At 42.1% G+C, this 21,591-nt stretch overlaps 1 protein-coding gene across 3 annotated transcripts in view; it reads left to right on the forward strand.

The window, feature by feature from the left end:
• The window catches only part of MYH15 (myosin heavy chain 15), a 48,076-nt gene extending 26,867 nt beyond the window's left edge, over positions 1–21,209 (forward strand). For all 3 annotated transcript variants that reach the window (XM_026058370.1, XM_026058371.1, XM_026058372.1), the window contains 16 exons: positions 226–316; positions 1,344–1,733; positions 3,204–3,330; positions 4,395–4,513; positions 4,986–5,182; positions 6,252–6,601; positions 7,721–7,845; positions 10,153–10,268; positions 12,333–12,525; positions 13,110–13,313; positions 14,435–14,560; positions 15,921–16,091; positions 16,804–16,908; positions 18,438–18,533; positions 19,034–19,171; positions 21,085–21,209. In XM_026058370.1, the coding sequence (XP_025914155.1) occupies positions 226–316; positions 1,344–1,733; positions 3,204–3,330; positions 4,395–4,513; positions 4,986–5,182; positions 6,252–6,601; positions 7,721–7,845; positions 10,153–10,268; positions 12,333–12,525; positions 13,110–13,313; positions 14,435–14,560; positions 15,921–16,091; positions 16,804–16,908; positions 18,438–18,533; positions 19,034–19,171; positions 21,085–21,102 (2,566 nt within the window). In that variant the 3' untranslated portion in view covers positions 21,103–21,209. The remainder of the gene's footprint in view (positions 1–225; positions 317–1,343; positions 1,734–3,203; positions 3,331–4,394; positions 4,514–4,985; positions 5,183–6,251; positions 6,602–7,720; positions 7,846–10,152; positions 10,269–12,332; positions 12,526–13,109; positions 13,314–14,434; positions 14,561–15,920; positions 16,092–16,803; positions 16,909–18,437; positions 18,534–19,033; positions 19,172–21,084) is intronic.
• Positions 21,210–21,591: the final 382 nt, after the last annotated feature.

Raw genomic sequence — 21,591 nt, forward strand, 5'->3', positions numbered from 1 at the left:
GAACCACAGAATATAATCACACAAATGCATCCAGGGTCTTAGCTTAGCACTATTCAGAGGAAGACRTGTTTTTATACATGTAGCAGTACATGAGGTTTGCTCTTTCAATTTCTGCTTAGATATGTTAGGAGTTTTATTGAACAACTCTTTAAAAAATTGCATTAACCTAACTTTGTTTGAGCTACAGGGCAAATTGTCAAAGTGGGTTTTTCCTTTCCTTGGCAGGAAAGAATTTGAAGTGAGCCAGCTGAATTCCAAGATAGAAGATGAACAAGCTATAGTGTTGCAGCTCCAAAAGAAGATCAAGGAGCTTCAGGTCAGCTTGCCTCTCCCATTTTTTTGCATCGAAGAGGGAGTCTCTTTCTGTGCCCCACTGAAGTGCTTTGCGCAGATTTTCACAGGTAGCTGCAGTCCAGTTAGTTAGCTTTGAGACCCAAAGTGGTGCAACTCAGTAGCTGCCCAGACTGATTCCTGTTTCCCTCAGGATGCTCGCTCTGTAGTGGTTCCTTCCCACCAATGACTGCTGAATGCTAGTGGTTTCAAGTGAGGCAGGAAGGCTATGGCATCTTGTTTTTAAGCAAATAACATGTTGTTCCAAACCATGAAGCTGGGGGCAAGGGGAGTGCAGGGGAGGAGTTTAGCAGTGATAGGCATGAATTTGAAATTTAAGGAAGGGACTCAAATGCACATGACATTTTCAACAGAAATGAAAAGGCCAAATACAGTCAGAGCAGTCCAAACAAAATGTTTGACAAAAAAATCAGCTTCTAATTTTATTATAGTTTCTATGTTAAAAATGACCTACAATTAAAGTGGAAATAAAGAACATTCTGATAATTTGAATATGGAGCATTGGTTGGTCAAAATAACTTTTTCAAAAAAAGACTACCCCCAGTGCAATATATCCATTATTCATGCAATTCTACATAATGCTGTATTTGAAATCCTCACCTTAAAACTCCTACAGTGAGGTTACTTCTGTCACATAGCTATTAAAATGGGAGCAAGGAGAACTCTTACAGTCCCCTTCAATTACAATTAATTGCTACTCCTCCCTCCTGCTACAAGTAACCTCTTTTATGTTCTTGACCTAAATATCTTGAACTACAGCTTGTAGGAGAAAATATCTACTGAGAAAGCTGCAACTCATCAGTCTTMCTCCAACTCAGAATCTGATTTATTGGCATAATTAGGCAAGTCCTTTAACTGCTGTGCCTTAGTATCTGTTCATAAGTTGTAAGGTGTGGGCTGGCAGTGGATTCGACTATTTGTTAGGTGCTTCAAGGTCTTCAGGTAGGAATCATTATGGAGGTAACACAAAGGTGCTTGTGTCTCTTTGATAGGCTCGTATAGAAGAACTAGAAGAGGAGTTGGAAGCGGAAAGAGCTGCTCGAGCCAAGGTGGAAAAACAGAGATCAGATTTGGCCCGAGAGCTGGAGGAATTAAGTGAGCGACTTGAGGAGGCTGGGGGAGCCACTGCTGCTCAGCTAGAGATGAACAAGAAACGTGAGGCAGAGTTCCTGAAGCTGCGGCGGGACCTCGAGGAGGCCACGCTTCACTATGAAGCCACAGCTGCCACCCTGAGGAAGAAGCATGCAGACAGCGTGGCTGAGATGGGGGAGCAACTGGACAACCTGCAGCGGGTCAAGCAGAAACTGGAGAAGGAGAAGAGCGAGCTGAAGATGGAAGTGGATGATCTATCATCCAACATGGAGCAGATGGTCAAGGGAAAAGTAAGCGGCCTGAGGTTTCCCTACCCCGCAAAGGTCACATGTAGCCAAGGCTGGTCTGAAGGTTTCCCCGGACACCTGGTAGGGCTGGAGTGTTTCAGAAGGCAGTGCCTTGCAATCTGGGGRGGCTTGACTGTACAGCGTCACCCCTTCCCAGAAGGTGCTATAACCCTCATTACCTGGAGATGGGATGGCAATTGAGCTGGTCTGTCTAAAATATATAGAGCATCCCAAGACCCAGTCATCTCCATATTACATCCGCATATTTCAAAGCACACAACTATATCACTTAAACTGTGCTCCCCCAGCCTAGTGATGACAGAGGGGATGCCATGCAAAGCTGGACATCTCCCATCTCCAACAAGGTCCTCTCAATCCTGCCCATAGTTCACAGGTTGGAGTCATGTTAGCAAGGAGGGCAAGCAAAAGCTTGCAGAACCATTGCATGTGTTTTTACTTCCTATGGATGAATTGTGGATTTTGTTTCCTGCATAGATAGTCTTGGTAGCATTCAGAGCACTCCAAAAAGTCCTTCCAATAAAATGGAAGAAAACAGATTTCAGCATTCTGAGCGTTAGAAAGTTGTCATCAAACTTAATTTATGACAAATGGCAATTAAACCAGAATCAGTAAAGCAATTTTCATTGGAGGTGATTTCCCCATCTAGCAATTAAGAGGGAGGCTTATGCCTGAATTTCATGGGCATGTGATTGCTTTTGACATTCTTGTGGAACCTTTTCACTCTGATACTTCAGTTCAGAACCCAGTCACAGGAAAACAAATGGGGCAGGGTGACATAATGGGGAGACCCCTGGCCTGGGTCGCTATTCACGGGGCTTCTATTTCCTGCTTTACTGCTGTCCTCCTAGGTGACAGCAGGCAGGTTTTCCTCTCTTGACTCCAGTGTCCCATCTTCAAAACAGTGACAAGATTTTGATCTGCTTTGTGAAGTGCTTTAAGAGGTACTGACAAAAAACACACTAAGAACAAAGGATGTCGATGTTCCCCTGTAGCCTCTGCCTTTCATGAGCTTGATCTTGAAAAACATTAAGCACACGTGTACAGACACACATCTGGGATGGGATGGGGCAGGGGGGAAATCATTTCTTCTCAGTCACTTTTAAAGCTGAACTATATCCCAAATTCTTTACTCAAATTCTACTCACTCAGAGTTTCTCGAAGATGCTTTTCACTGTTGTCTTGCTCCAGTGGCAAATGGAAGAGTAGTACTTACTAGGTAAAATTCTTCCTTAAACCAGGTTGTCAACAGAACATGATATAAGTGTTCTTGCTCTAACGCTTAAGAAGAGTAGGTCTTATCCTCTACCTTATAATACCTTATTTGCTGGTGATGAAAATGGTATTTGTGTCTTTGTTATCTGTCATTTCCCTGAAAGGCAAATAAAAGATGACTTTTCCTCTCGGCTTTGGAAAGCTACAGCTTGGTACATGTTTTCTTCTGATTCCTGTTAGGCAAATGCAGAGAAACTTTGTCGGACTTATGAAGATCATTTGAACGAGACAAAAACTAAACTGGAGGAAATGACTCGCCTTATGAATGATCTCACTACCCAAAAGACAAAACTTCAGAGTGAGAATGGTATGTGAAAGTTCAGCCCCAATAAGTTACTGGAAAACAGTATATCAAATGTGTCTCAATGTCAGTGTGATGTATTACGTGATGACATCTGCTTTGAAGGTGGCTGGATTAGGATTGCTGAATGGAGCTGTAGCTCAGTGTCTTTTTACTTGTCTGTCTTCAACATTCTTATAACCTTGGAGAGGGGAACCTTGCCTTGGACTGGCTTAAAAAAAAACAACCTATAACCATACTTACCAGCATGCTGTACTACCATTTCATGAACTGAAATGGATGCGCTGGCTAAGCACCCAGTTTCAGGAACAATGTTACACCACATCTGTTTAGCAATGCTAGAGGGAAGACTAAGGAGTTGGTATAGCACTGTTGTCTGTGTGAATACTATCTTTTCAAGTGTCAACTTGAGCATTGCACTCTAGAAGGCATTCACACCAAACCAAAAATACCCCATATGCTCTAAGCGCTTGCTACTTTTTTAACCAGAGTAGAACTATTTGATTTCTGCATCCTCATCAGATTTCACTGTTCTGCTAGACTAACTTTCTGTGTATTTTCAAGATGCATATATTTCATTTCCTATTTTATAGTTAGTTCTTTCTACTCCTATAAGGCTGTGGTTTCCACCCTGCAGTGATGCCATTCTTGTAAATATCTTTTCTTATGTATCCCTCTGTTCTGTACACTGTCAATTGTGAGGTTCTCAGGTTGCTTTGGAGCCCTCTGAAAAGTCATCTGTGGAAAAGCAATATAAAATAGCGTAGAAAAGTATGAACAAAATCAGCTGCAACCACACATGAAAGTAGGCATTGGTCTAGGCTGATCCATGAGCTGAACTAAAATTAATGAGCTTAGCTAATGGCAGTACAAATAAAAGAAAAAAATAAGGAAAACTATCCTAGTGGAGCGTGTGATGGTTACAAGTTTGGAGGAAAGCTCACAAGGTCAGCCACAATTACTATTGGTTCCTTTGCTCAGCAGAATTGGATAACTGGGACTTTGCTTTTTTTTCAGTAGGAGTGTGCCACTTCCTGTTCTTACTTTTTTTTGGTTAAATCCCTTGGCAGGTGAGTTTATAAGACAGCTGGAAGAGAAGGAGTCACTGATAAGTCAGCTGTCCCGGGGGAAAACGTCATTCACACAACAGATTGAAGAACTTAGGAGACAGCTAGAAGAGGAAACCAAGGTAATGCTTTGACTGTGTCCCATTGGTTGAGATGGAATGGGAAAAACTGTTCACATTCATTTGTAGCCTGGATAAAAGCTGAAATGAGATATGGGAGTGAGAATGCTTCTTGGTAATTATGCTGATGATAAACTCCTGCCTCGGACTGAGACAAGTCACAGGAGGAGAAAAATCTTGGAGTGATCAATGTCCATAAGTGGTAAATAAAATTTACTCAGTAGTATACTCAAAATCTCAGATCTTGCATCTTAAAAGTTTTGATGCTTCTTCAAAGGTGTTACGAGTATCTTCAGTCTTGATAGATTGCTGAGCACATCACCAGGAGAGGTTTTCTTAGGTAATTTCATACACTTCTTACCCTCACTTGTCAGGGATGTCATGGCCAGAGGCAAAAAGAAACAGACTTTGGTCTCCATTTGAATTCCTAGGGGCTGTTTATTCAGGTTTTGCTGTGACCTTTCTATCCCTGCAGTCCAAGAATGCCCTGGCTCATGCCCTGCAAGCAGCTAGGCATGACTGTGATCTCTTGCGGGAGCAGTATGAGGAGGAGCAAGAAGCCAAGGCAGAGCTGCAGCGGGCTCTCTCCAAGGGAAACGCAGAAGTGGCACAGTGGAGAACAAAGTACGAGACCGATGCCATTCAGAGAACTGAGGAGCTGGAAGATGCCAAGTAAGTGGGTTACACAGACTTCATCCTGTCCCTGGTTGGGGGGACTGAGCTCTGTGTGACTTATTATGGCAATAAGGAAATAGGGCGATACAGTTGGAAAGGGCCTTCTGGCTCATTCATGTCATTCACGAATGTCCTTTTTCTGTTCCTTTCATTGCTTGAATGGGTCAACATTTCTGCTGAGTCTCTGTCCACGCAGTAGGGGATCTGGATACTGAGGTTTAGTTAAGTACCAGCAAGATCAAGCTTTTACTCTACTTGATTATCTCACACACTCACTTGCTTTGCCCCTGGCCCAGCAGCACATTCCCTAGGTCTTAACTTCCCTCCCCGGCAGGGAGATCACTGCTGAACTAGAAAAGTAGGTCAGAAACTCATTTCAGTTCATGCTGTGCAGCTGCTCACAGTTACTGCTCTTGGGTGTTACTAGCCAAGGTCTCCGAGCATCCCCCAGCATTTGTCTCCATGCATCTTTCTGATCTGCAGGATCCTTGCCCACTTCCAAGATAATTCCTCCAGCTAGCATCTTCATCTTCTTTCTTGGACCCCTTTTTTTCTTTCCAGGACCCCTTCTTCTTTGCAGAATCCCAACGCTGCAGTCTTCCCAATCTGAATAGACTATGTACAAAAGCACAATGCGTGGTCAGCCTCCTAATTAGTGGTTCTGGGTCATGTCTCTTTATTAGCTGGAGGATTCAGGACATGCCACTTCTGCTTAGTCCAGGCGTTATCAAAATTTACAGCCAGACCATACTGGTCGGAGCTATAGCAAGTAGCAGGCTTCTACTTGAGAGATCAGAAGTTCAGATTCAGATATACACAGACACACACAGACACACACACAGACACACACACACACACACACACACACACACACACACACACACAGCTGCAGCTTGTCAGCATTCACAATTTAAGCAATTTTTTGTCTACCACAGTTTCCTCTCTCTAAAAGCCCCATTTCCCCTTTGGAAGCTAAATTATTGAGATAGTGCTTTGGTGTCAGTCTTGCTGGATAACATGGCAGTGGTTCCTTTCAGTCATTGTACTGTTTCTTCTCACCTGGTAGGAAAAAGCTTGCCGCTCGCCTTCAAGAAGCTGAGGAAGCAATTGAGGCAGCCAATGCCAAGTGCTCTTCTCTGGAAAAGACAAAGCATAGGCTGCAGAATGAGCTGGAAGACATGATGATTGACCTAGAAAAGGCCAACTCGGCAGCTGCCTCCCTGGACAAGAAACAGCGTGGATTTGACAAGATCATCAATGACTGGAAGCAGAAGTACGAAGAGTCACAGGCTGAGCTGGAGGCTTCCCAGAAGGAGGCCCGTAGCCTCAGCACTGAATTGTTCAAGTTGAAGAATGCTTATGAGGAGACACTGGACCATCTGGAGACACTGAAAAGGGAAAACAAGAACCTCCAAGGTAGGCTTCATTCAGGCTCAGTGGTCAGTGTGAGAGCACCACACTTGAGGACAGCTGCAGGGTTGCAGGTGCCCTGTAACAGCTCTGGGGAAAGAAATTCCTCTCATCCCTGAGACAAGATTTCAGACGTTTTTGGAGGCACTGCCTGATGCTGGCAATGAAGGTTTTAATCACAAAAAATGGTACAGCCAAAGGACTGCAAGCTTCCCTTCACTCACCTGCCGATGAAGCTTAGCCTTGCTTGGTGTAGAGTATCTCTACAGGAGTAAAGAAGTCATTGGGGGCTTTTCTATCATGCCTAACAAGCAAGTCTGTACAGAACTTCACTGTACAAAGCACAGTGCATTGTTGCTAACAGTGGCTATACTAATAGATCACTTAACAAACTGGAATTGACTGTTCAGTAAAGAGTTTCAGATCATTCTCTTGTAACCAATACCTTGTGCTACTCAATCTGCTCTAATTAGCAGATTTTGAACAGTTTTTGATCTGTGTCAGTCCTTTGGGATTCATTGCCCTGGCTGTTACTATTTGATTAGAGCTGTACAATCTGACACTTGTTGCCTAGAGTTATGTTTAAAACATGAATTCTTATTTAAAGGATATAGGAAGGCTTTTTAAGAAAAGTCTCAGTAGCTTTTCACTGGCAGTACAACCCACACTTTTTACACCAATGAAGAGCAATTCACATCATCAAAAGCAAATTTCTAATTATAACCAGCACCTTTTTCATCGATCCCATCAATGGGAGGGGCATGGAAAGTGAGCCCACCACCACCACTGGCAGAGGTGCTAGTCTCAGGTGAGGACCAAGAGAGATAACAAAGGCGCAATGGAGAAAGCTTAGATAGCTCCCAAAACAGAGCAGTGTTCTTTGCCTGCAAATCACAGACAAAAGCTGAACCTCTATAACCACTACAAAAAAGCATTTACGGGAAAGTCTGCACTTTCAAGTTGGTCAGGTAAACAAAGCTGCCGTAGTTGAAGTAAGGCAGTGCTTGTGTATAGACAAGCCCTTGAGGTAGTAATTTCAGACAGAGGTCCTGTAGTCACGCTCTGTGAATCATAGTATGTTTTGGACACTTGAATCGCTAAATCCATCCATCCTTTTTGTTTCAGAGGAGATTTCTGATCTGACCAATCAGATTAGTGAAGGAAACAAGAACTTCCATGAAATAGAAAAAATCAAGAAACAAGTTGAACAAGAAAAGTCAGAAGTTCAGCTGGCTCTAGAAGAAGCAGAGGTAAGGAAAGAAAGTTCAAAGGAAAGGGAAAGGCTGTCTTTGTCATGATTTTCCTTCCTTTCTTATCCTCTGAGCAACAGAGCAAATGTTTTGACTGTTAGCAAGTGGAACTTCTCTGCACCCAGCTCCTCCAGGCTTGCTCACCAAAGTCTTCAAGTCACTGGTGACTATTGCAGCTTTCAGTTCTAAGACCATCAAAGGGAGGTCCTTTCAAATGGGGTGTCCTGGGGATTCTTTTTTCTTTTTTTCTTTCAGGAAGCTCAGAAATCCTCTGCCCACCTCCTGAAAATCCAGCCCTTCTCACTTGCTTCAGCTTGGAGTATTGCCAGTCTTTGAGGAAACGGGAATTGCTGAGATTGGTGGTCTTATAGTATTTTATCAGATATTTCTAATATCTAGTTTCCATCAGCAAATTCCCCACTTCTGATCTTTGAGAACAAAAACCCAGACCTCCTGATAAATTAAATAAGGTCTCAGATATTGTGTTGCATACCACAGCCAGCCTAAAATAAAAAAAAAGAGGTATCAGTCTCTGAAACCAAATGAAAATAGGTCATTTAGAAAATTTTTGACTCCCAGGGAAGTTTGGTAAAAACACTTAACATGACTGCATTAATTTGTATAGTGACAAGTATGCATATATTCCAGAGGGATGCCCCATCCCAGTTTCCAAGAAAGAAACAGTAATACAGAATTTATGACAGGCCAGCTGAAAACCCTGGCTATTTATTTAAAGGGTTAGGTTGTCAGTTTTTTGAAAGTTTGGTGCATTGCAGAGCTAAGAAGTGGTGTAGTTGTTGCTGGCTAGAAGCAAGACAGCACATAGCAAGGGATTTTTAGCAAAGACTGCATTTCATTAGAATTTACTCTAATGTTTGCTAAAATGAACATCATCCAGTGACTGGGATCTGTTAATACTTTAAATACTGTGCAAATTCTTTTGTCTGTTACAGGATGCTTTATACGTTGCAGGGATTTCATGACCAAATAAACAGGTGTCATGATCAGAGCGGAGGAAATAGCATGTCTTTTTTCCACAGCTCTGAGATGTGAAGGGTGATTATATGCTCCATCAATAAACTTCTCTCATTAGAAAGAATACATCTGTTCCTGAGGGCTCTAACAGGCACACTTTACTTTCATGAATTGTGTGGAATGCCTTCCTAAAGCTCAGGGAAATTAGAAACTAATGAAAGTAAAGTGATGATGTATCTTACTTTATCTGTGAAAGAAATAGTTTAATGCAGATTTTTTTTTCCCCTTCCTTATGAGTTTGGGTTTCTGGCAGTCACCACTGGTGACACGGTACTTCTGTGTGCTGTTCTCCTTAATACATTGGGGGTCCTTGGTGTGAAGTGTTCATGCAATTGGCCTGTAGCTGGTGCACGATAGCCAGAGATTAGCAATGTTTTTGTATAGCTTCGTCTTCAGTTACTCCATTCTGTTTCCAACATCTCTTGAGGGAAATATAGCTAAGCCTATGTGATTTTACCCTTCAGAGAGCACTTCTAAAATATATGGTGTTCAGTTCTGCTTTCCTTCCCTGTTTGATGTGAGCAGCAGTGAGCCACTGAGCTTGGTTTATGTAAAACCTGGAAGTCAGAGGCCCCATTATTTAACTAAAGACTCTTGTCACATTCCTCAGTTCTTGACCTCAGTATATGAGAAAAAATATAAGAACAAAGACATTGGAACAAATCTCCCTGGTTCCATAGAGTTTCCTTCATTTTAATTGGAAAGAGGGGAGAAAATAGTTTTGTATTTAATCATATAGAGCTGATTTCTATCATTACTTTCCTTAAAGCCATGCTGCCTAATGAGACTGTGTACACTGGAGGTGTTCAGCACTCTGTGATTTGCAGACACCTTTAGGTGCCAGTGGATGTGTGGGCCTCCTCAGCCTCTCAACAATAACCTTGTTTTAGCTTTTGCATATCCCTTAGAGCCCATGGATTTCCAGAGGGTGCCTGTGCAGGGGGGGTGCAGAGCTGGGGGCGTCTGTTGATAACAAAACCATGCTAGCAAGGCATAAGGTATTCTTGTGTGAGCTGAGGACTGTCTGACAACAGGTACTCTGAGGAGCTTGCTACTCAGTTTCCCAGCTGCCAAGTTGCATTAAAAGGCAAATAAACGCATTGTTTTGCTATATAAGCGACTCGTGTCCTTGCCTAGAGACAGGCAGAGATGAAACAGTGCTGCTGTGAACAGGAAGAAAAGTATAAAGGGATCCTCTTTGGGCAGTAGCTAGTGATGTGAAGAAAAAATGGCAATTTCTGGTCTGCAAGATTTTGGTGCTTTCTGTTTTAGGGAGCTCTGGAGCATGAAGAAAGTAAGACCCTTCRTTTTCAACTTGAACTTTCCCAACTTAAAGCAGACTTTGAAAGGAAACTGTCAGAAAAGGATGAAGAAATGGAAAATATAAGGTACTGTGCAGAAAGCAGCATGTTCTATTAAGGGGGAAATCTCAAAAGATCAGAAATTTTCTCAAGGCCCAAGCCAGCCAAATGTACCACAGGTCCTTATGCCAGGAAAAAGGAGATGCTGTCTGGGCCAGAAACCAAAACAGCTCTGGTTATTTGCCAAAGGATTGTCTACCACACTAATGTTTCACAGTTCAAATCTTCCTGTCAGTTCAGTCACTGCCAGTGTCCACATAAACCCATCATACATATCATGTAGCAGCAGTAACATACATTGACTGGCACAACCAGGGTCATAGAGCAGACCCAAAAGCCATCAAGTCTTTGTGTCTGTAATATGGAGCCAAGCGACTCTAGCTTAGTGCCTCCTCCTAATCCCCTAGGATGATGCCTCCCAAAGGTACCACAGGCAAGAGCACCACAACTACATCAGTGGTGCTCAAACCTGTGCTATCTAAAGGCGATCTTTAACCCTGCGTTTGGTTAATTTATGCAGCTGTAGCCTCACTGATTGTGATGAGGCACTTGCAATCATGTTTACCTCCTTCGGGTAAGCAGTGAGAATTGCAGAGATGCAGAAAGTATGACTATAAAAGGAGAAGAGCTTGCAGGTGAAAGGGATAAAAGGAATAATGGAAAGTAATTAGATAACAGAAACACAATGTCTTTTGTCCCTTGTCCATCCCCTCCTCCTCCCTGTACAAACTCTTGTCTGAAGAGCTATGCTTTTTTAATATTATGCTATGATAGGCCAGATTTTTAGCCATGTCTGTCTTCAGTCTTTCAGAAAACTCGAGTTGAATTTGTCCGTGTTGCAGAGTTAATCCAAGAACCACATCATTGTTTACAGGGTAAAGGGCAGGGCAGTAGGAAATCCAAGTCCTCTTTGGCCTTTGCAGATACAAATGTTGTCATGTCCACGGTTTCATAAACAGTGTTTTGGCCAATGTTTCGCAGAATATCTTCTGACGTCCTGCAGATATCTGTATTCCAGAAATCCCAAGACAAGCCATCCTGATTAGTGCTTTGTGTCTCAGCTTTGATATCAATGTTTTACTGCTTAATTGTTCAGCAGACTGGCTGCATTGCTCCTTAGGAATCTAGGGCACAGTTCAGTGTCTTGCTGAAGCGAAAAGTCCCTCAAGGTTTTCCTTGTTGACTCAGTGAATTTCCCAGAACTCCTACACTATCAGCAGAACTTGGCCAGCAGTGAGATAAATAACTTTCACTCCATGAGTTTTACTTCGTGCTTTGAGTTACTTTCTAGTTGGAAGAAGGCAAAACTTCCATCATGGGTTTTGGAGCCTAAAATTCAGGCCTCTCTGTTCAAACTGTTACAAAGTCAGGAAAAATATGCGTCTGTCTATATCTGTCTCCATCTTTATGTTGACACTAACCTACCTTTTCAGGGGAACTAAACTGTTAATTAGAGAGAGCTTAATCTCTTCTAATTTTAGAGGTCCATAATGCAGATTTCTATTCCTGAACTATTCCTCTTCTAATTAAACATAGGAAATATGTGTTTAGATATCTAATTTAAGGTGAGATAAATGGTACCTTACAAGTGCCATTTACTATAGAGGGAGCATAGGGTGATTAGTTTGAATGTAGCTATCTACCTTCAGTTTGATTAATCCTCTTCCCTAATGCCTTCATAAAAAGGCTGAGATGTAAAACATCCCGCTAAATGACTCAGTAAATATCTTGGTAAGTGACTGCTAAGCTTTAAGTGCTTCTTGTTATGTTCAAAACTGCACTTGCTTGAGCTCATAAGAGATCTGAGATAATTCTTTGCTGTAATATTGCCAAAGGAAACAGGGGAGAAGGATGCTATAGGTGCTTACAAATCAGGAGTTAGCTGAGGGTGTGAAACACAGCAGCCAGTTAGATGGCAGTAAGACACTATTAACCAGCACTGTACATGTCATTCAGAAATATACTRGTATTTCTAGAAATGAGACACTTTCAGAAAGTAAAGTATTCTTGTGTGTGATTCTACATTCTTCTACAGGGAGGAAAATGACTCCCTTTACCTTTAATGTCCCTTTTATATTGTTCCAAAATCAGGAGAAATCAGCAGCGTGCCATAGATTCACTGCAGTCCACCCTTGATTCTGAATCCCGGAGCAGAAATGAAGCCATCCGGCTGAAGAAGAAGATGGAAGGGGACCTCAATGAGATGGAAATCCAGCTCAGCCATGCTAACAGGCATGCCGCAGAAGCAACAAAGTCTGCACGTGTCCTGCAGACACAAATAAAGGTACTCCTTTAAAGAGTAAAGACTTGCATACAAGCTCCAATCATAAAACCCCTGTAGGGGCAGAAAGCTACAGTTTGAGGTACCAAAAATCTTTTCTTGCACACTTGCAAGTCCTTCAAAAGTGGAGAGGAAGTCAGGTTGGCTGGAGTACAGGGAGCATGTGTATATTCAGGTTTGTCATCTGTTTCAACATTTGTAACAGTTAAAAAAAAAAGAAAAAAAAGAAAAAAAGCAAAGCTAAAAAGCTTTGCTAAGAGACCTCTTAAATCACCACCTGCCTCATGTCTCTCTCATGCCTATGCAGCTGCTTCTGCCTTGGGCAGAACTGCCAGCACTGACAAGTTTGAACACTCAGGTTTTTCCTCATTGCASCACATACCAGAAAAGCTATACAGTTCATAGTGTGGAGGAAGCCTTTCTCTAAGTTATCTTCTTAAAGACCTCCTGAGGTGAGCCCCATGCAACCTCTACAGTCTGGGGTTCTGTCTTGTAAGCACAGTGGCTGGAAATGGAGTTGCATGGTGCTGCTGATTTAAAAAAAAAAAAAGAAATAAAAATAAAAATAAATGGCTGCTTTGTTCTAGGAGCTTCAGGTGCAGCTGGATGACTCAGGACATGTGAATGAAGATCTGAAGGAGCAGCTGGCAGTCTCTGACAGGAGGAACACTCTTCTCCAGTCAGAGCTGGATGAGCTGAGGGCTTTGCTGGACCAGACTGAACGGGCAAGGAAGCTGGCTGAGCATGAACTGCTGGAGGCCACTGAACGTGTGAACCTGCTTCACACCCAGGTTTGCTTTCTCTGCACTCTCTCCCTCATTGGGTTTTATTGAGTCTTGTCGATTAAGCACTGACCAGTCTCTGTACAGACATGAACTCTGTTTCCCATGGCCATCATAAGTCACATGCTTCCTTACCCTCTGTTAAGGGAGAAAAAGAGGGGAGAGGAAATATCTCACTCTGCAGACATGCCACCTCATTCCTATAAAGTTAGCTGGATTTGATTCACCCAACTGCTCTAAATAAGTCCCAGAAGAAATAATGATGGAAGGTAACAAGAGTATATTGATTTATTTCCTTTCTTCGTGCTGTTAAACCACAGCTTCCTGTTTTAGCTAAGCCGTGGCCTGGATAGTGAGCCATTACTTTGGAGAACCAGCACACATGATGTTTTTGTGCAGACGATTGCACAGCTGTTTTGGTAGTCAGCAATGAAACTTGCAGAGTCTGAGTTCTCTCAATAGATATATTGTGCGGGGCAGGAAACACCCCCCAGCAAAGACCTCTCTGCTACATGATAAACCTTCATTAATGTGGGACCATCAGAAGAGAAGAAAGTTCAGAGAAGGCGCTAAGCCTTTGGGCTTGTTTAACCACTCTGTCACAATAGAGACTGCAGTTTTTACAGGGTCACAGTATAGTATATCTTGACCTGCCTGCATTTTTGCTACAAAACCAAAACTGCTTCTCACCAAATAATTGTCAGAAGGCAATGAAAATGTGCTACAGGCTGGCTGTTTTGTAATGCTTCCTGCAGCGCATTGATGAGATGGCATTTTTGTTTCAATTACCTCTTAGACTAACTGATTACGGATCATTAGTTTCCCAAGATGAACAGCCTAATTCATTCTGCTATTTCAGCCTCTTGTTTATTATTTTATGCTTTTTCAAAATCTAAATATTTACAACTTTGAGAATACCTTTAATACTCACTCAATCTGAAACTAAGCTACACAGTAAAGCCCAGTCCTTACCACATACATGGGTCTCCCTTCCCAAATATTGCTCTGTGTAATCCAGGGGCTGCAAAAATCAGTAAGCCTGGGTTTGCTGTGGTACTTAGAGAAGTTATGTATCTAATAATCATTCCTCTTCCTTTTCCACTTTTCCTTTGGGGGAAAATTAACAAAAGAACACAAGCCTAATCAATCAAAAGAAGAAGCTGGAGGGTGACATTACTCAGATGCAGAACGAAGTGGAGGAATCGATTCAGGAGTGCCGGAATGCAGAGGAAAAAGCTAAGAAAGCAATCACAGATGTAAGTGGGCTGGTTCCTTGCTCACTTTTTTTCTTGCAACCAAGTAAGCAAGCCTCAGGTCTCCATTTCTGTGCTTGTTACAAACTCGCAAACCTGATGTATCCCATGTGCTCCACAGCTATCTGGAGGTAACTGGTAAAACTACAGAATAAAACAGGGTGGAGGTAAAAAGAGAGGAAAACCTCTTCCTGATCTTTTATTTTTTTCAAGAAGGCAGATTCCACTGATCCTCAAAGTCTTAGGTTATGTCACCTTTGAATTAGGTAAATCTTATACCTGGATAGGCTGAGCTAACACTAGCCGATCTCCTGGCAGCGGTGTACATAGAAAAAGAATCTGATGGGCGAAGGAAAATTAGTGAATCCCAAATGAGGCATCCTAAAACTAGGTATCTGTTGGAAAAACATGGGGTCTAAAATCCCAGGAAGAGAGGCTGAGTGCATTCTTCTTCTAGGGAAGATATCAGTTGGGCTAGTATAGTTTCTTTTCCCACAAACCTGGAGAAATCCATGCTTTCAGAGTTCAGTCAGAGTATCACATCATACCAACAGACAGAAAGAAATGTAGAACAGGAGGTTTCCATGAGTTACATGTCTGAAGTTCTTGACAAAGCTATTCTAGTACCACGCTCTTTACTGCTTCTCAGCTGACAGTGCTATTACTGCCTGCCAGAGAGAAGACACTAGACGTCATTGATTCAGCTCCAGTCTGGGCTGTAATGTTTGCTGCCGTCCAAGGATTGCTCAGTAATGGATACAAAATCTGAAAACAGCTCTTGGTGGCAGGGACATGTGTCAAATCAGAAATGAGCTAATTGGCACCCTCGTTACGGGTCTAGCAGAAAGGTCAGGGACTGTGCAAGATATTGAAACTGAGCTTCTCATCCCAGCACAGACTGGGAAAACAGTTCTGCTCTTGTAGTTGCTCAGGCAGTGCTAGTCTATGGCTGTGCAGGGGAACTTCAGTCTGCCAGTTGTTTTAATTCACCGCCTCTGACAAGCTCCAAACTCCAAGATCAGATTCTGAGTAAGTTCTAAGTAAAATGTCTGTAGCGAACAGCACAGGTTTACTTCTAAGCATTATAAATGAGGACATTATATAGCACAGATACTGCAAAAAAAAAAAAAGAGAGAGAGAGAAAGCTGGATCTTAAATCATAGCATTAGAATATGGAGAAGGAAAAGATCTACAGGGTTATCTGTGTGTACTGCAGTCTCTCTGGGCAGGACGCATGCACACAGAATATTCTCTGGAGCTTTGGGTACAATGAATGATCCACGTAGTAGATCTTCCTTCATTTCTTCTGAATCATAATTCAAGAGCATAATAAAGCTGCTGTAAAGTTTGGTTGATTTCTCAGGCAGCAATGATGGCTGAAGAGCTTAAAAAGGAGCAAGATACTAGTGCTCACTTGGAGAGAATGAAGAAGAACATGGAGCAGACCATTAAAGACCTCCAGAAGAGACTGGATGAAGCAGAACAAATAGCCCTGAAAGGTGGCAAGAAGCAGATCCAGAAACTGGAATCGAGGGTAAGTTTGTGATCAAAGTATGGACTGCTATCTCCTGCCTTACAGAGCTGGGACCAGGCAGGTGCCCTGGGGCCACCTGGTGAGTTCAGAGAGCCCAGTAAATTCTACTGTGAACTCTTTCCTCTGTTGCACAAAACGCAAGTGAGCAGTTCTCAGAGGCATGTTTTCCCTTCATCATCCAGTTACAAGAAGCTATTGTTGCACAGCAGATGACCAAGCCCATGACTTAAAAAAAAAAAAAAAAAAAAAAAAGCTGGGGGAGGGAGGGGACACAAGATCTGAAAAAATAGGAAAAGTTTCTCCAATGCATGCTTCACTTAAACTTTCTTTGGCCTTCACTTCTGTATGTAGAGCATCTCGTTCCAGGTGGGCTCTTAAAAAAAAAAAAAAAAAAAAAAAAAGCTGGGGGAGGGAGGGGACACAAGATCTGAAAAAATAGGAAAAGTTTCTCCAATGCATGCTTCACTTAAACTTTCTTTGGCCTTCACTTCTGTATGTAGAGCATCTCGTTCCAGGTGGGCTCTCTGACTGCTGGTGCAGCTTAYATACATTTATGAAAAAGCAGCACAGAAAGGCTACATTTTGATCTGTTCCTGAAATTCAGCTCTATGGCGATCCTGCAAAAACAAGCACTGCTTGAACTGTGAACTAAATTATCTGTTGCTTTAAATATATGGCATAATGGAAAGGGTTTTTTTTTTTCCTTTTGCAGGTTCGTGAGCTGGAGAATGACCTTGAGAATGAACTCCGCCGTAATTCAGATGCCCAAAAAGGAGCCCGCAAGTTTGAGAGGCGCATAAAAGAGCTGACTTACCAGGTATTGTGCGGACTGCGCTAACCACTAGGTCCCTGGAAAGAAATGCATTCTCCCAGTCTGCAGCTGCATCTGTATTTCACTAAAGGACCACATTACCCAGAGTTTTCTCATTGTGGGGATTTTTAGGGATGGGAGGAACATCTCTCTAGGACAACCATTTTTTTGCCTGACCAATTGCTGCTAATGCTAGAAGGCCCGTTACTGCTGGGGTGTGCGCAGTTTCAGCACAGCGCTAATGTGGAGCAGCCTTAGATGACAACCTGCATCTTCTGCATGAGAAGAAAGAGCCCAGCTGTCTCTCAGCTGTGCTGATGTTACTAAAAGGAGTCAAAAGGATTCAGCTAACTTTTGTCCCTGGCTTGGATAGTCAACATTCCTACGTGCACTTAAGTGCTGGTGTGCCAATTTTAATGGTTAGGATCAGCCCATGTGCGTGGCTCTTCTGCAGGGATGGCAACTGACTGTGAGCAGCAACAGCTGGGTGCCAATTTTAGAGGCCACTACTAAGTATCAGCTTTAGCCTCCATGTAAAATCCAAGGAAAATGGTCTGATTCCCAGTAACTCCTCCACTCGCAAATCTGAGTCAGTTGGCTTAACAAGCATGACTTCAACAAAGGGGGGAAATAAAAATGCAGCAGRGAGGTCAGCAGGGTAAATTTCTCCCCCAGACTTTTACAAATGTCCTTTCTGGTTTCTTGGTGGGGCAACCATAAGCCTGGCTCCTTGTTTCTTACCTCTAATGCATCACACAGTGCAGAACTGTCAAGTCCCAGGGCTCAGCCACCTGGTGCTGAGCAGCAAGGCCTGGGCTAAGCCTCTAGCAGGTTTGCTAACAGCTGCTGCTTGTCTTTCGGAAAAAATCTTCAGTGCAGAGCACTGATCCTCTCACTTCCAACAGCATTCTTAGGAAAATAATCCCATCCATCTGCTTAAGGAGGGTTGTTTTTTTTTTTTTTTTTTTTTTAGTTTCCTACCTGTTATTTTACTCTGACTTTCCCACACAGAGGCTGAAGGTTGTTTTCTCAGAATACAATGCTCATGCACAAGTAGGCAGAATTAGCAGGTCCTTCCTTTTATGGACTGTGAGAGCTTAAACCTGGCTCCTTTGAACAAAAATGCCTCCAAATTTTAAAAAGAAGTAAATTAAATGCATTTTAGGCTTGCCCATCAGTCTGTTTCTCTCAATAATGATGCCTTTTGTAACAACAAGAGTGCTCCTCAACCCTGAGCAGGAACTCTGTGTATCTATGTACGTACATCTGTATGCGTGTGTGTATACAGATTTACATATGTATAAATGGGGAGGCTGCTTTTTCTTTTAGTCCTCAGCCTCCAAGTTTACACACATCCCCAACCAACCTACCTATAGATATTTTTCTCATCTATACACAGGGTGATCACAGTATGGTGTGTTTGTATTTCAAACTATACTTTTCCAAAATATATATGCCACCCATAACTACTTGACTGTGGGAGATGCTTTAGACCTTTGTACTCTATTAACGCATTCAGTGGTGTTTTGGTACAGTCAGAAGAAGATAAGAAGAATCTGGCCAGGATGCAGGATCTGATTGACAAGCTACAATTAAAAGTGAAGAGCTACAAGCACCAAGCAGAAGAAGCTGTGAGTAACTATTTGGGCTTTTTTTCTTTGAGAAATTCATTGTCCTGTGACCACAGTCTCTAGCAGTAGAAGCTTTCGGTACAAATACACATTTTGTGTTTGTGTTTATATTTGTATAAACTATGTCTTTACACATGTATTTATAATATATAAAATATATAGCATATATGGTGATTGTATTTAAGAAAAGGTGTTCAGTTTTATCTTAAGATTGCAGTGTAATTTGCTGAGGTGGGGGGGGGAGGGAAGGGGGCCACAACTTATTCCCCTTACTAATCCCTCAGGAGGCAGGTGGAGAGCCTCCCAATTTACTTACTTAAAATGAAGAGTGCCACTGGAAACCTCAAACCTGTAAAGTGACAAACTCAGTCCTCCAAGAGGCAAGCGGTTCCTATATGGCCGTTGCCAAGTCACGTTGAGCACTTTCTGTCCTGGTTGCAATTGAGGGCTTTATTTCACATGGAGAGGAGGAAATCAGCCTCACTGTTTTCTCTCACCAGGAAGCACAAGCCAATCTGTACCTTTCCAAGTACAGAAAACAGCAACATGACCTGGATGATGCTGAAGAAAGGGCTGAAATAGCTGAATCACAAGTTAATAAGCTGAGGAGCAAGTCAAGAGATATTGGCATGAAAAAGGTATGCTTATAACATATGGCATAAATGTGACTGTTTAATACACATTAGTGCATACAATGTATGCATGAAGATCTGTTGCATCTCTTAAAATAGCATGGAGTGCAAAAAAATGTTCTTTACTGTATTTTTGTTTCAATCTACACTTTATTTTTACATTAGGGTAACTCTTTAGGAAAGCAATCTGAGGCTCATGAGAAGTGAAAGATCCATCCCCTCAGTGTTGTCATTCAACCTTTGTTGCTCAGCAGCCATACCCCAGAACTGATTTTTTTACAAGGGATATTAAAAACCTCCATCCCTTTTCCCTCTGATGATGTAAATTCCTATGTACGTGATACAGCCTGGGGATAMCTGCACTAGCAGATTGCCATATACTCTAATGCTGCTCTTTCAATGAAGACGTGTTGATTTTAAGGGCCGGATGAAAAGAAAATATCAGTGATTAGCCATTTGGGTGCTGGGAAATCATTAATAATTAGAAATATATCTGTGCTGTTTTGCACTTGGGCAGAAGGGTAGTAGAGTAATATTAATGAAAATGAAAGGTGCCCAGGAACTTGGTTTGGAACTGAAAGCAAACCTTTGCTTATCTATGCTTGCTTGCCTGATGGGAACCAGGACAAGTAAGTGTGGGGCCATTACTTGTAGAAGCTGGATCATTGTTTTACCTATTTCATTTGTAAGTGTGACATAAACTCCCATGCTTAATGTCTTAGAATTTTTACAGGCGTGACAGGTCCTTAGTCAAGTCAGAGAAAAGAACCCTTTCTAAATCATTTTGTTATTTTAATCACACTGGATCTATGATCCCATCACCTCCTTTTCTCTGCTGTATCCACCATTCTGTGAGAGGAATAAAACCTCCAGTTTCTGCTTTTATATTGCATGAAGAGAATCACCTTTAACTGATATAAATGACTAGCTCCMCTGACCAGAGCAGATCTACATAAAACTAGTTGAAGATCTGGTGTTTCATACATTTACGTATGATGGAAGCAGTACTGCAACTGAAGCTCACAGGATGTTTTACGGCTTTTAAAAGTAAACATTTCACATATTTATTTTTTTCTGCAAATTATTGCAGTCCTACAAAACAAACAAAAACTCATATAATTTCACAAAGCCATGCCTTCACACAGATACTGAAATAGGTAAACTATGGGAGCAGCTAATTTTTTACAAGTTAGTTAAAGAGTGTAATTTACTACCTATCTCTTACTAGTACCCTGGTTCTGCCTCAAACACACAGAAGTCAGAGGAGTGGATGCCTATTTTTAATTGTCAGATAGATTTGGTGTTGCCAGACTCTTAGTTCTGGCTCATAGCAGAGTATTGCCCTGTCAGAGGATGAACTCAGTGGTACACGCAGAGGTGCCATCTCCACAGAAAAGGAACTGCGGCAGTAATGGCAGCAGCTACCAGGAAACATCCTCACATTCAGGCAGCAAATGCTATCCCAGGAGCCATGACTCATCCTCTTTGGGGATGGAAAGGCACTGAAGAGACTTTTTAAATTATTTTTAATAGTGTAGCACTTTGAAATAGCTTGTGTAATGCTACTAGTACCCGTATCCCTGGAAACTCTGGCAAGCGTGTGTTGTTCAAAGAGAACAGCATTGTACACTGTAACAGTGCTGTATAAAAGTCATCTGCTATCAAAGGGATATACATACCCTAGCACTGGGACAAGAGACCCATATTGTTGGCTGAAGTAAGACAGGAAAGGCTAGCTAGCTTCAATATAACATGCTAGGTTAGTGCTGGTCTACTTCAGATATAACTTGGTAATGCCATAGGAGCAGAAAGGTTAGGGAGCAGAAGCTTTTATCGCTCGCTTGAAAAACTTACTCTAAAACCCTCTCAATGCTTCCCTTTTTAACAGATGTATACTATCTCTCTCAACTGCATTTCAGGTTCATGAAGAGGAATAAATACCGTCYGAGTTGGCAGATATGAGAAGATGCTTCATATAATCAGCTGCACAACTGAAAGCATAATTAGGAAAAAATAGGCACTTACTTACAGAAATAAATATCAAGTGAAAATCCAAAGAAACCGTTTAGTGTATTCCATTTATTTCTTTGTATTTCTATTTTGCCTAGCCCCAAGGATCAATAAGAGATTACATTCTGCCAACTGCCCATTTCATTATGTTGGAACAAATCTTAATTGGCARCTCTCTGACAAAATCAAAACCAAGGGTGAATCCAACCATGCTTCACAGCCTTCTGTCCTTTACGTGCAGATAGCTAAAGCAGCATAGATTAAACTTATGCAGAGGAGAGCCCTTAAAATCCATAGCCACTTGCTGCTTACATCTGTCCTGCCAGCCAGCATCTGCACAAGTTTTGTAGGACAGCAAAATAGCAAGCAGTCTCTTCCCTTTACACTGGGAAAAAAAAMCCTCAAAACCGAATCTT

The sequence above is a fragment of the Apteryx rowi genome, unplaced genomic scaffold (assembly GCF_003343035.1).
Source record: "Apteryx rowi isolate R43461 unplaced genomic scaffold, aptRow1 scaffold_146, whole genome shotgun sequence".
Taxonomy (NCBI): Eukaryota; Metazoa; Chordata; class Aves; order Apterygiformes; family Apterygidae; genus Apteryx; species Apteryx rowi.